The sequence below is a fragment of the Petaurus breviceps genome, unplaced genomic scaffold, assembly GCF_028583685.1.
Source record: "Petaurus breviceps papuanus isolate PSGF00001 unplaced genomic scaffold, PetGlider_PUasm1.0 91041, whole genome shotgun sequence".
Classification (NCBI taxonomy): domain Eukaryota; kingdom Metazoa; phylum Chordata; class Mammalia; order Diprotodontia; family Petauridae; genus Petaurus; species Petaurus breviceps.
The window spans coordinates 29,615,246-29,629,835 of NW_027187400.1; the positions used below are offsets into that span (position 1 = coordinate 29,615,246).

General features: G+C 47.4%; 2 protein-coding genes across 6 annotated transcripts in view; one reads left to right on the plus strand and one right to left on the minus strand.

Annotated features, from left to right (window-relative positions):
- Positions 1-6,232, plus strand: part of CHD5 (chromodomain helicase DNA binding protein 5) — a 159,031-nt gene extending 152,799 nt beyond the window's left edge. Inside the window, exon 39 of the mRNA XM_069079557.1 lies at positions 676-6,232. Within this exon, the coding sequence (XP_068935658.1) occupies positions 676-794 (119 nt within the window). The 3' untranslated portion in view covers positions 795-6,232. The remainder of the gene's footprint in view (positions 1-675) is intronic.
- Positions 6,233-7,175: 943 nt separating this feature from the next.
- The window catches only part of KCNAB2 (potassium voltage-gated channel subfamily A regulatory beta subunit 2), a 202,719-nt gene continuing 195,304 nt past the window's right edge, over positions 7,176-14,590 (minus strand). For all 5 annotated transcript variants that reach the window (XM_069079384.1, XM_069079381.1, XM_069079382.1 and 2 more), the window contains 2 exons: positions 13,847-13,935; positions 7,176-13,082 (listed from right to left, as the gene is read on the minus strand). In XM_069079384.1, the coding sequence (XP_068935485.1) occupies positions 12,993-13,082; positions 13,847-13,935 (179 nt within the window). In that variant the 3' untranslated portion in view covers positions 7,176-12,992. The remainder of the gene's footprint in view (positions 13,083-13,846; positions 13,936-14,590) is intronic.

Below are 14,590 nucleotides of genomic sequence, written 5' to 3' on the forward strand. Positions count from 1 at the left end.
ATATCTTTCCATCTATCTATTTGTCTATATCTATTTATCTATCTATCATCTATCTATCTATCTATCATCTGTCTATATCTGTCTCTCTATCTATCTATCCATCCATCCATCTACCTATGTATCTGTCTATATCTATCTATCCACCTATGTATGTATCTGTCTATATCTTTCCATCTATCTATTTGTCTATATCTATCTATCTATCTATCTATCTATCTATCTATCTATCTATCTATCTATCTATCTATCTATCTATCATCTATGATTTAGAGCTAGAAGGAACCTTAAGAGATTAATTAGTCCAACTCCTCATTTTATGAGGAAACTGAGACCCAGAGAGGGGAAGGCATTTAACCCAAGTCACACCGCAATTTCAGATGATCATAGTCATAGAGTAGGAAGAAACCTTAAAGATCAATAAGTCCAACCTTACACTTTTACATATGAGGAAACTGAGGCTCAGAGAGGGGAAGGAACTTGACCAGAATCTAGTAAGTGTCTGAAGTGGGATCATCTAGGAATGTTCTTCTGAGGCCAGCCCCTGAGTGTTGTCAGCCTTGGGGAGCCCTCTCCAAAGTTGTTTCCTTCTCAGCAGCCAGAAAATCTCTAGGAGCTGGCAGAGATCAGTGGGGGGAGTTCAGAGTAGTTAATGCCTCCCTTTCTGTGTCCTTACAGCCACGCCCCCTGGGCCACCTGCCAGCCACCCCGACAGAAAAGGAGCTGACTCCCTGAAAGATGGTGCTGCTTTGGGACGAAAGGGGAAACTCAGCGACGTCATCTGCATTGAAGACTAAGTCCCAGCCCTCATGGGCCAGATGCCCAGAAGTGCCGCCGTGTCATATCTCAAGTGTTCTTCAAAAAAAAAAAAAAAAAAAGGAAAAAAAAGGGAAAAAAGAAAGAAAAAAGAAAAAGAGAAAAACAAATAGTGACTTAAAAACAAACAAGAAACCCATTTCCAGAACTTCTTAGAAGGGATTCCATTTATTTGTACATCTTTTGCACTTTCTTATTATTGAAGACTCGAAGAGTTTGTCTTGATAAAAGTTGAATGAATTATGAAGGATTATAATGTTAACAGTATTTATGTCTCTGTTTTTATCAACATGCATCAAATCCAGAGGGAAACCTCGCTGGAGCCCTCATTTCTAGACTCGTGGACCCTCCCCTGCCAGTTAGGACCAGGCTTGATTTCCTTGGGTGGCCTCCTGTTTGGCCCCTGACTCTCTTCACCGTAACTGTGTTCGAGCAGCTGCATGCACCTTCTGCCCTCTGCTCCTGTCTGTTCTCCTAGCACCACCTGAGGTCAAAGGGACCTACCTTGTTGGACCACAAGCTACAGGCAGGGGCCAGCCCAACCTTCTGGCCTCTCTAACAGAGTTCTGGCCTGGTTTCATGTCTTGTCCTGGCCACCGCAAAGACCTGCTGTTGGGATAGGGTTAGCAGGATGCTTTTTTTTTTGCCATTTCTGCAAACTCTCCCACCTGCCAGTGACCCAGAGGCAACTTGGTATGACTTAAGCTCTGCCTGGAAATGCTCTCCTGTAGGAATGCTGATGGAGACAGGGTTCAGATCACCAGACTCGTGGCCAGTCCTGAGGACCCAGGGGCTCATCTGTTGATTCATCAGGCCAAAGCCCCTTCAGATCCTGGCCCTGCCGAGCCTTCCTCACATGCCACCATGGTTCCTCACAGTGATACTTGGAGTCACTCTCATGGGTGATAGAGAGTCTGACTATAGGCGCTGAGGCTTCAGGGTCTTAGGATAAGAGGGGGCTCCTGGTGAGGGAAGAGGAGGTTGCCAAGGGAAAGGCATGGAGAGATACCATTTTTTCCTGATGTTGCTGGAAGGTTAGTGTTGATTGACACCAGCAGGTTGAGGTCAATTTTAGTCATCTTCAAGAATCTAAAAGACCATCAGATGGAGGAGGGAATGGACTTATTCTACTGGGCCTCAATGGGCAGAACTAGAAACAGTGAGGAGAAAGAAGTTACAGAATGATGGATTTGGGCTTGATGTCAGGAAGAACTTCTCAGCAGTTAGATCTGTCCCACAGTGGAATGGGTCGCCTTGGGAGACTGGAGGATCCCCCTCATTGGATGCCTTTGATGCTAGAGGATCACTTGTTGCGGGATTCTGTAAAGAAGGTTTATCTTCTAATATGAGTTGGACTATATGGCCAGTAGAGGTCCCTGAAAGGGGTAAGGGATTGTAAGGTTCAGTGACTCTAGGAAGGAGGGGCTTGGCAGGTAAGGAATCATCAGGTGGGGGTAACAACAGCAAAGATTCTCATTGGCCTGCAACAGTTTAGATGCTCGTCTGTTTTGAGGCAGGGAGGAAGATCCTTTCCTCCATATCCTATCCATCCTGAGGGCTGGAACATGCTTTCTCTAACTCCAAAGGGTCCTTTTCTGCCCAAAGGCTTTACATATGAAAGAGGTCCTAGCTTATCTTGCTTCCCAGCTGCTAATATTTTTCCTCAAGACCTAATTGAATCTCTCTTCCCAGTTGAGAGAGGAAGGGGGTAGGCCCTGTGGGAGTATGTATCGGTGCTTACTGAGGAGAAGGGAAGTAGTGAACGTCAGAGTAGATCCTTGGCCTTGTTTCTAAAGAGATCTCTCCTTGGGAGAGACTGAAGGGAGCTGATTCCACTTCTGATTGAGGGTTGAAGGGGGCAGCAACAGTCATATCAGGTATGAGTTGAGTGCTAGCTGTGTGCCAGGTGCTGTGTTGGGGCTGGCAATGCAAATACATAAGGAAAAACAATCCTTGCCCTCAAGGAGCTCACAGCTCTATTAGGAAGGATATAGTTAAGTTCTTATAGGGAGTCAGATGGGTATGATAACATCTGTTGCTGATGTGACCTGGAAAGAGTGATTGCCCTTGGTTCTGGGCCTGATTCTGCCACTTTCTGGCTCTCTGGGTGACCTCTGCCAAATTACTTTTCCTTGGTCTCCTCCTCTGTAACATGAGAGGGTTTGACTCAGTGATCTCCAAGGCCCCTTCTTAAATCCTCACATTCAGGATCAGACCCTGTGCCAGGATAGCACACGTGGTTGGGGAAGACTTCCCTATTTACTGGATTAAGGGAGAAGAATTTCAAGTTTAGACAGAGGCACACAAAATTGCAGTGTATGCAGTAGATTAACCAATCTTGACTGCCTAAAATGGTGTCCATGGGAGGAAGAGGCCATTTTAAGTCCATAGTGGTTCCTTGGATGCTATTTCCATAAATGTTGTTCGTCAGTTAGTATTTCCTTCCTTGAATGCATCCTTAGCTCAGGCTAACAGGTGTGTGTGTGTGTGTGTGTGTGTGTGTGTGTGTGTGCGCGCGCGCGTGCGCATGCCTACTGCAAGGTCACTCTACCCTGATCTTGTCCTATGGACATTTTTCTTCCTTGGCCAACATTAAATGTCATGCTTTTCCCATCATTCTCTGGAGGCAGAGCTCTTGCTAGAGAGCTTAGAAGTTACCAAGTGGCCTGAGATGACTACATTATCTGCTGCCTTCAGACCAGTGCCCTGGCCTCACCTCATGAAGTCTTTGGTAAATAGCCTGAAAGGGCTCACAGACCATTGGCGCCATGTTGGTCTGGTGGGTTGTCCACTATTTCCGAACAGGAGCAGTAGGCTGCCCTTGACTCAGTGAGTGAGTCAGTGATGGCTCCCTCAATCAGGACTGCTGCTTATTTCGTGTGCTCTTCCTTTCCTCTTTCCCCTTTCTCCTGTTCTTCATCTACCCTCCTTTTATTTGCTGCTTTGCCTAAAATCTTCTTAGTCTGTCACTCTGCTCTATGAGGGCCTTCAGGGCTAATGAGATCCTGTTCCCTGCCCTTCAGTGGAACCATGTGCCCACTTTGGCCCTAGAAGGGATCCTGTGGGCTGTGGTCATCGGTGACCATATTCTTTTCCCAGACTGGTGTTGGACAAGCAGAATCCCTTGGGGTTGTCTGATAGACCAGGCCTGAAGGGTCTTCTCATTTTAAATGAGGAAGAAAAGTCATCTTCTGTCCAAAGTAGAGGGAGAAAAGTCAAGTTGTATTAAATCTCTCTCTACTTGTGTCATTTTCAAGCTCCCTTGCAAATAGAGAGGATTTGAGAGCTCCAGCTCCTGTATGGTATGGTTATAAGCCTATCTGGGGTTTGACTAAGCCCTCCTTTCTGTGAACCTTAGTTTCCTCACCTTTAAAATGAGGGGATTGGACTCAGTGGTCTCTATAAAGTTCTTTCCAGCTTGAAATCAATGTATGCTCCTGTGAGGTTTCTTTCATGATAATATTACTTAAATCAATGAAGTCTTGTGCTTCTCTATAAGATGTTGGAGCTGAGAGTCTGAGAAGGCTCTGTTGACACTCTGTGTGTGTGTGTGTGTGTGTGTGTGTGTGTGTGTGCGTGTGCGTGTACACTTTGTCAGGCTGTGCTAGTTATTTTTGGATCTAGGGAAAGTCAGACCAGACACATCTTCCCTGCTCTCCCAACATATTTCATGTTTCTCTTGGCCCTTCCTGTCCTCCCTTGCCAATCTGTCTCCATGGACCATAAATGGATACAATTAAAAAACTCTTGCTTAATCTTTATCTTTGGGAAGCATTTCCCCAGAACTTCTTTCCTCTTCCAGTTTGGCTTTTATTAGTGACTTGGCTGGTTTTCTGAGATTGTGACTAAGTGCCAGTTTATGAGAAGACCTGGGAGACTCAAGGTTGAGAGGGCAGCCCACCCTAATCCCTTGGGCACCACCTTCCCAGGCCCTTGGGATGTTCATTCTGGTTAGGCAAGCAGGAATATTCCTTTTTCTCTGTTCCCCAAATCTGGGTTTCCTCAATGATGTAAAAGGCATATTTCAGTTTGAATGAAGAGGATTTGATCAGGAATGAAGGAAAAATGGAAGAGCCTTTATTTAAGTGCTTGGCATAATGGCTAGAAAGCTGACCTGGAAGTCAGGAAGGACTGGGTTTAAATAACATGTGTGAGCCCTGAGCAAGTCTCTTAAACTCCTATTGGCCAACTAGACCTTCAGTGAGAGTTCCCTATGCTAATAAAATCAAAGGTCTGATCTCTATCCCTATCCTAAGCACCTATTATGTGCTAGAAATATAAGGAAAATTGTTCTTGTGCTCCAGTAGGTTAAGTTCTAATAGGGAGAAGCTGGTTTGGGGCCCAGCAGAGACTGAAGCATGCTTTGGAGGAATGGGGCCTGGAGAACAAGGGGCAGTGGGTCTGTCCAGCTTGGGGAAGTGTTTGGTGTTTCCACTGAATGTAGAGGAAGAGCTAGGATGGGCAGAGCCTCTAGGAAGCCAAAGGATGGATGGGCAGAGTCCCTAGGGAGCCAAAGCAGCGTAAAGATGCCAGGAAAATTGGCTGATGTCTGGACTTCTCTGCCTTAGTTTAGCAAAAGAGCCCCAAACTTGGTGCCCAGCCAGGATGTTGCCAGGGCCTTGGGGCAAAATGTCTGCCCCTTGAGCTGTCCTGTCTAAAGCATAGTTTGTCGAGGAAATTGGCGACCCTCACGTTTTATGTAACCCAATGTTTACAGCCCAAAGTCATTAAGTTTTTGTGTTGAGAAATTTGTCTTAATTTCTAGATTTTTTTTTAAAGGGAAAAAAAGTATTTTTTTAGGTACGATAACTCACAATGGATTCGCGGGTGTACGTGTTTGTGCTTGTGTGCGATGTAAGCTGTCGAGTAAGTAGTGATTTGAGATCTGGCCCTTCCTCTGCCCCCTGGCCTCAGGGCTGCCCACCGGAGACTCATTTGCCAAGCCCTGGAGCCAGGAAGCTGACCAAACATCTTGGCTTCTGGGCTGAGAAATCTGTCCAGGCCTCTGCTCCCCAAGGGGCCTGGTCTCCCTCCTCCTCTGGTGTGTAACCTGGGGCAGCCAGTGTTCAGAAGACTGCTCATTGGTCAGATGGTTTTTTCTTTTTTTCTTCTTTCCTTTTAACCACCAAATGCTTCATTCCCAATGAGGTCTGGGCATCCCATATTTGGGCCTGTGTGAATGCTGGTGGGGTGGGATCAGGCAGGTTCTCTACCCACGACAGAGCAGCTCAGAGCTCCCATGGCCATCTTGCTGCCATGATTTCACATCTGTTCTGTTTGCTATCCTTAGGCGCAGTGACCAGGCCTTTTGTAGGAGGGTTGACATACTGTAGCCAACACAATCACATCTACTTTGTACTCTGTGTGTATTTGTTTTTGTTTTCTGTGTTTTAAATAAAGCCTTTGAGAAAGGAATAAATCAAGAGTTTGGCTAAGTATCTCAGCAACTTGGGAAGAAGCCCCCAAGGCTGTCCCCAGGGGTAAGAGGTGGTTCTGTCTCAACTTCAATGCTCCCCCCTTCTACCCCCCCCCCCCCCCCCAAGGATCTTGACTAGATGTATCCGGGGCTATAACCAGAAGTTTTTGTGCAGGGCAAATGGTGAAAAATACACCTTAATTTAATTGGGGGAGAGTGGCAGAGACTCAGTGATGTCATTACACCAATGATGGGGGAGGCTGGGGAAAAGAATCTGCTATCTGCTAGCACTTTATATGAACTAATTAGTCTTTCCAAATAGATTATTAAATAAGCTCAGTTATTTCTGTTGCCAAAAGACTGAAATCTCTCTTAACACTTCTCTGAATCTGATGCCCTAGGGTCAAGAAGCCTTTAGTTATAGAGCCGGCTTTGTCTCAGCCTGATGTGGCAAAGGGAATAAAGAGATGGATGTAGCAAATTATATTGTCATGGCCCGACCAGTGCTGTGAAGAGGCAGGCACGGATACAGAGTGGATGTACCTAGGTAGAGAACTGGAAACATAGGGACAGCCCCCTCACCAAGACACACACCCTCCAACTCTTTTTGGTCAAGAGTGGGTGGTTTGTCTCCTTCCCAGGAAGATAAAAGCCATTCCAGTGTGTAGCTGAACCAACCGTGGTGGAGAGGGAGGGGGGGAATGTCTGCCGAAGGTCTGTTGGGGCCCTGGGTCCACATTGTTGTGGTGTGAGACTGGGAGATGGGTCAGGCAGTCCTGGATCCTCCCCACCTTCCAAGATAGATATGGGCAGCCTCATTCTGACTGTCATCCCAGGGGTGTCTACTGAGGATAAGGAACTATCTCCACCCACCCCCAACTCCAGTGAGGCTTAGAGCCACGCTCTTGGGGAAAACCGGGAGCAAGGAACCAGAAACAGCAGCAAATAAGGCTTAATATTTTATTTTGTCATTCCATAAATACAATGGCTGTATCTCAGTCTGAATCTTCACTTAGAAGTGCGACGTTATATGGAAATTTGTGCCTAGATAGGTTATGCAGTTCGCTTAGAAACCAGTTGATATTTATGTGTATACATATGTATATATGCGTACATAGGTATACACATATAACATTTATTAGATATAAAACCAAAACAAAAGAAAAATAAAAGCACATTATTTACATGACACAGATCGAACAGAAGATGGGAATGTCATCCCTCTTGTTACTTGGGGGACCAAGGTTTTGAAAGGAGTTACCATTGTAGGTGATGCTGAGTGGAAGCCTGCGGGTTCCATTAACTTCATGATTAGAGAACGTTGGAAGATGGGAAGGTGAGCCTCAAGTCAGCCCTGTCCCCCTAGCCCTGCCTACCCATTCCATCTGTGGCTCAGCCCAGCTCTAGACTCACCTGCCTCCCCGGCTTTTACTTAGAATCCTCATTCTGGGCTTCTTTATTGGAGGTCCATAGACCTCTCAGATTTCAAGGGCTCCATGAATTTTGATGGGAAAAAATACATCTTTATTTCAATATAACTGATTTCCCTTGTAATCTTATACATTTTATCTTTGCATTTAAAGAGCTGATTCTGAGAAGGGGTCCAAAGGCTTTACCAGCCAAAGGTAGGGTCCAAGACAAACACCACAAAGGTTAAAAAACCCTGATTGGGTTTCTGGAAAGAGAATTTGTTTAGATTCAGACACTGAATAGTTTTCTTCATTAATAATGCACACCCAGGATTAGAGAAAGGAAAAAGAGTCAGAGACTGGAGTCAGCAAGACTACAGAGGAGGGAAGGCTGGCAAAGGATTCTCCCTCCCAAGCCTACCTCCCTTAAAACTTTCTGGGGGCAGAGCTCTTCCCCGTCTTTCACCACCTGAAGGAGTGTGGGGCGCATTCTGTATGTTAGCTAGATTGAAGGAATGGCCAGAGAATTAGCCAATGAAGGCCAGGATTGTATCCCCCCTTCCCAAGGCTTGCCTTCCCCCAAAGCTCGAGTACTTTTATCCACTGGCCCTTTGGCCATTTTTTAGAGGAAGTGGGGAAGACAAGGCCAATATGTATATATCCATATCTAGGACCAGAATTGCAGTGTTAAAGTTGGAAGGAGCCATCCCCTCTCCCCTGAGCTGAAACACTGCAAGAGATATGCTCTTTATGACCGACCACTTCTGTTGGCTTTATGAATGGGGATAGTTAGGAAATATTTAGATTTATTTATATTTAGGAAATAGTCCATATTCAATACTATATCTCCCAGAAATCAGACCCTCCAATCCAGTCATAACCTGACCCCAGAGTCATGAAATATTTTTTGTCCTGGCTGAATACCCTGTTCTGTCCTGGCATCCTCCCCTCCCCCTCAGGATCCTCACTTCCTTCTCCTTTTGTGCTTTCTTGACCCTTGCTTCCTCTCTGGGCCTAAGCTGGCCTGCTTTTAAAACCTCCTGAGGATGGTGGGGATGGGGCACCTCCCAAGCCTCAGCACCCATACACCTGAGTTGGTGATCGCAGCCTTCCAAATCCCAACCCAACAGGCCCCACCTGACAGATGTGCTCAGACCCCCTGGCACCAGCAGGGGACACCCTCCTTCCCACCTTAAGCCCATTATGTTCTTGCTGATAGAGAAAATATGCCATTCAGGAAGCTAGCTAGAGGCTGGGTGATGTCACCTAAATTACTTCAGCTCTCTGGGTCTCAGTTCTTTATCTGTAAAAGGAATTTTGTTGAACCCAATGAAACCAAGGAGGTTAGCTTTGATCAAGCGTTCTTAACCTGAGGTCCTGGAACTTGAAAAAAACAAAAGAAAACACTGATCACTGTATTTCAGAATATGTATTGTAATGCTAGGTATCTTATTTTATGCATTGGAAAACAGTATATAAGCTTTACCAGACTTCCCAAGGGGTCCATGACATTAAAAAGACGTCAGGAACCCATGGCTTACTTGGTCTCCAAAGCCCTTCCCAGCCCTAAATCCCACATCTCTTTTCAGATACAAGCTGGCCATTCACATCCCTACCAACTCTCGAATCCTATGATTCTGATCCTAATGGTGGACATAGCCAATGAACACTGGAACTTCCATTGGGCTTTCCATCAGTACTTATGTTTTGGAGCCATTACCAAAGATTTCCTTGGGACTTCCATATTCTCTCATCTTTCCATTGAGTCTATTGCCAACCAGAGATGGAGTTGGGGGTCCTTCCTGGCTCAAGTTCTTGGCATAGCTGCTGTGATGGAGTCAGGTATTGGCCGAGGCATGCCTCTTTGGCCTGGGAAACAAGAAGCTCTCCTGACAACAAATACTATCAAAAGGGGCCATCTCATGGAAGAGAGATTAGCTTTGTTCTGCCTGGCCCCAGAGTGCAGAACCAGGAGACAGATTTAGGCTCAATGAAAGTCTTGGGAGGTGGTGGGCTTCCTCACACCAGAGGTCTTTGATGACCGCTAACTGGGTGTGTTAGAGAGAGGACTACTGTTCAGGTCTGGCTTGGGCTAGATTGCTGCTGAGGTCCCTTCCAACCCTGAGATTCAATGGATTCAGGTTGGTCAGTACAAGGAAGTGGAGACAGCTTCCTTCTGGGAACAATGAAAGGCCTGGATCTTCCTCTATCCTCCCTTGGCCTGGAGAGGCCATCATGGGGCCATGTTGGGTGGTTCTGCTTCCTCAAAAGTCATTAAATCAGCGAATCATCGAGTCGGCATGGAAGGGACATGGGCACGCTCAGTTTTACAGAGCAGGGAATAGGGTCTGAGGGTTACAGGACCTTGACCAGGGTCATTAGTCCCTACCTACCCTGAAGTGTGTGGAGTACTCTTGGAGGCTTGTGGCACCACATAAAGGCATTATGGGTTGTGATGCTAGAAGCCAGGCCCTCTCTGGAGTTTAATTCATGCTGAGTCCATCCTTTGCAGCTCTCATTACCTGCCCTGGGTGCAAGGCTTCCAGTCCCTGCAGCAAGTCCAGAGAACAGAGCTTGTGTTTGGGCTGACCCAAACTGTCTGTTCCCCAAGGCGTGTTTCCTTCTTTGTTTCAGTATTTCTAGTACTTAGCACACTCAGGAGGTACTCAATAAATGCTTGTTGATTGACTGATTAACTGAAGGACACAGAGCTAATCTGGGCTCACTGTGTACCCGGGTTCATTGCCCTCATTATGCTTGGCCCTTCAGGGTAGAGTTAGTAGCAATGTTTCAGAAGGGTCAATTTCCGTCAGAGCTGGAACAAAGGGTATCTAGGCTGCCTCACCACAGCACCTTACAGTTCAGCACCACTCCTCTGGCCCACCCTTAAGGACGACTGATCACCGGGTGACTGATGGGAAGGGCTAGGCAACAAGACAGGCTGAGGTGGGTGGGTGGGCATCATCAAGGACGTGAACAGCTCAATAACTAAGTGTGCCAATTAGCTTCAGGGATGGTCTCTATCCTCAGTTTCCCCCCTCCCTTTCTCCTAATCCCAGTGCCTGATAAACAGTGAGCATTTAATAAGATCTGCTCTGATTTACAGCAGCCCACAGTGGCTTAGGAGCTCCCAATGCTTCTGACAGTGGTTATTCGGACTTCTTTTTTTCTATTCTCCCTCTTCCCCATCTCTAGGAAGGTCATTGCTTGTTACTACTGTCTACTGGTGAGCTGGGATAAACTCGAGAGGCCAGAATAGTCCGTTAAGGGAAGGATTGAGGGCCAGCCTCTCTCCTGCTCCTGGGCTAATCAAAACCATTTGCTAGTGGAATGTCTGGGTTTTAACGAACTTACGTGGCTTGGTTTATGCCACTTACCATGGGCAATATTACTACCTCTGCCCAGATCCTTCTGACCTTTTTGTAGGTAAGAGAGGAGGATTTCTGGGAACACCAGCTTCTCAGAAACATAAATTGGGTACAGATGCACTCTAGACATGGACAATGACCAAATGGCCACTGGCATTGGGGGCAGGGGAAGGGAAGAAAGATATGGCTGAAGGGGAAACGTGATTTCCCATTGTCCTACATTCTTTCTTCTGTCAGAATCTCATGACATACTGTGGCTACCAGCTCCTGTCTGAGGCCTGAGGGATGGACAAAGTCAGCCCCTAGGAATATTTCTTGGGTGGCCCAGGTCTTCCTTATTTGCTGCGAGATCTGGATTTTCACTGCATTGTGTATGTGTGTGCGTGTGTGCGCACATGCGTATGGTGTGTATGTGTGTGTTGCCCCAAGGCTAATACTTTTGAGAATGAGCTGGATTGCTGCCTGCCTGGATTTCTGGCCACCCGGCTCCAGGCCAGGCCGTGGAGGGGATATAAAGTGCCAAGTGCCCCCACACTGAGAAAGGGGGGCAGGTCTTGGGAGTGGGTGAGAGCTAAGTGGGCCATGGCTACCTACCTTGGAGGGATATGTGAAAAAAGGGGCTGCCAGGCCTTTTCTAGGAACTCATCTGCTGATAGAGAGTCAGAGGACCAAGGTGAATCTGCCCCCTCATGTCACTTTACCTTGTTAGGCCTCAGTGTTCTCATCTGTAAAAGGGGGTTGGACTAGAGGACCTCTATCTTTTCTGTCTCTAAGAGCCCAAGCACTGGTCTTTCTATTCTGGGGCATCATCTGATCACCCCCAATTGTCATTCAGTCTCACAGAGGATGAGGGGGGTAGTGGAATAGAGGGAATGACATTAATTTTGGTGAAGGACACTTCAGAGGCGACCATTCCCTCCTCCTATTTTGGAGACGTGGCTGATGGACTTCTTTCTGAAACCCTCCCTCCCTACTATATGATGTATGGGAAACAAATCAGAGTTTCCTTCCTAAACGAGGGTCATTTCTAAGAGGGTTCCTTAAGTACAAATCTCATTTTCTCAGATGCTCTGGATCCACTCTATTGACTCTAACTGGGCCCAGGTCAAAGGAGGCTGAGGAAAGTAGAGATGTACTTTAAAACTAAACTCTGGGGTCAGATGAGAGGAGATCTCCATATCCTCCCAAATCTCAAACCAAGCCTGAAACCTGTTGGGTAGGCCTTCCCAGATAAGTAAGAGTGTGGGACAATGGTGGGGTAAGAGTGGGAGGAAAGTATTTTTTGAGCAAACCCTACAAACCTGGGTCAGTGCTGTCTCGAGAAACACACAAAAGAATTGACAGCTATCACTGAGAGAGGGCTGATGGCAATCTGCTCCAGCGGTGGAGTAAAGGGAGGGGATATTCCGGAAACCTCTTATTGCCCGCCTGGTCAATACAGAAATTCAGGCTATCATGAGAAATTACACTGCATAAATACATTGTGTGTGTGTATATGTATGTGTGCGTGTGTTTAAATAGAAAAACCACAAAGTGCTCGCAGACATACACAGATGGGGGCTTTCTATGTAGAACTCACCACATCTCTGATCAGACAACACAAACCAGTTCTAGGCTAGAACTTGGTTCAGGGAGACTCCTTTTGAGGAGGCAGAGGAGGGAGGGGAAACCTTGGTTTTCTTTTTCCAAGAGTATGAGCTGAGCAGAGACGGCCTGTGGAGGGCCGAGAACACGTTGGAGGAGCCTTCCTCACCCGGACTGTTTCTTGAGCACGAAATAAATTTTATTATAGTAAAGCAGCGTATGTTGTCTCACAGCAACGTCTGAAAGATCTTCCCTAGGACATCTCGACATGGATTCTTGGATGCAAAAGCACAGGCTTCACCTTGCTTCAATAAGAGCTTAAGCAAGCGAACAGGAGACTAGGAGGGAAACAGTTAACTGTCCGAGCAGATTCAGGTTGGGAGAGGAGGGGGGAAGGGAGGATTAGGATCGGTAGTCCTTTTTGCTGTAGGGTTTATTGCCCAAAATACTATCAATCTCATGGATGATGGAAGACGACAATTTGGGAAGGACCTGCAAAGACAAAGGGCCTCTGGGTCATAGGCAAATAGGGTATTGCTGGGATCTCACAACAGTCTCCCTATTGTTTCATGGAATCATGGTACAAAGTATGTGTGACTGAGAAGTAGTGCATGGAAACTGCTGGTCTTGAGAGTTTGGGGGGCACAGAGGAAGGATATGACTCTTAGGGGACAGGGAGGGTGTGATTAAAAGGGCAGGTCCCTTTGAGGCCTAGCCTATGGCCAGTGTTTGCACACCCCCCCCCCAACATGGCCCCCTTCCTCCTGCTGCTGCTCGCCAGCATGAAGCCCTGGGACCTGTGAGAGAAGCCACATGCTTCTGGCTGAGAGATGGGGAAGGGGCGGGAATGAAATGCCCTAGAATTTTATCCAAATCAAATACAGGACACAGTCCATAGAAAGAGCTTCCTCTCTAAGCTGAGCTTTCCTGTCATTGGCTGTTGGGTTGTTATGGTGCCTGCAGCACAGGCACTGCCAGCCACGTTACTCTGGCATGATGGGGCTGGAAGGCCGTCCAGTGTTCTTCACTGAGACCCAAGGAAAGCTTTTCCTGCAGCTGGAAAGGGAGCAGGCTGCAGAGATGCTTCTAAGTTAGCCCTTAGCTCCAAACTAAGCCTGCTGCCCCCCACCTGAGCCTCTGGGAAGCCCTGCCTTACGGGGCTGTGCCTGCCCTGAGAGGAAGGAAACAGGAAGGGCGAAGAAGGCCGGGGCTGCCCCTGGGCCTGGAGCTGACCCCCGCCAAGCAGCAGCACTCACCTGTATCGCACCAATGTTCTCCATTAGCTGGTCTGCATTGGAGGCACCTAGCAACACGGAGCTGACGCCCTCGTTCCTCAGACACCAGGCTGGGGGACCCCAAAGGGGAGGAGGAGTCAGTTCAATTCAACAAGCATCTATTAGACACCTACTGTACCAGGCCACAGAGACAGAAAGATGAGAGCAAAGCAGTCCCTGCCCTCAAGGAAGAAGCTCCCTGACCATCTTCTCATCAGCCCCGGAGCCAGGAGGACTCTGCCTCACAAACGCCCTTCAGGCCCTGCTGGCCTGACTGCTCCAGGCCCACCCTCACAGGCGCGTCCTGCCCCGTGCCCTTTACTCCTCCGGTGCCTTTTACTCCTCCGGTCCTTTTACTCGATGCAGTGTGGATCAAATCAGCTCTGCCGTTGACCCAGGAAGGAGGCATCTGCCTGCCCCATGGGCCCCATTCACTGAGAATGCAACTTTCTGGACTAAAGGACCCTTCCCTAGCCTGCCATTTCATTACTTTTTTTGTCTCCTGTTATCAGAAATGGCAACTCCTAGAGGGCAAACTGTCTTCTTTTGTATTTCCCTGCAAGCCCTTAGTACTTAGTACTAAGGTAAATAGTACTTAGTAAGCATAGTACTTAGTACAAGGTAAATGCACAATTTCTTCCTTCCTCCCTTTCTCTCTCCCTCCCCTCCTCCTTCCTCCCCTCCTGCCTTCCTTCCTTCTCCCTCCTTCCTTCTTCCTCCCTCCCT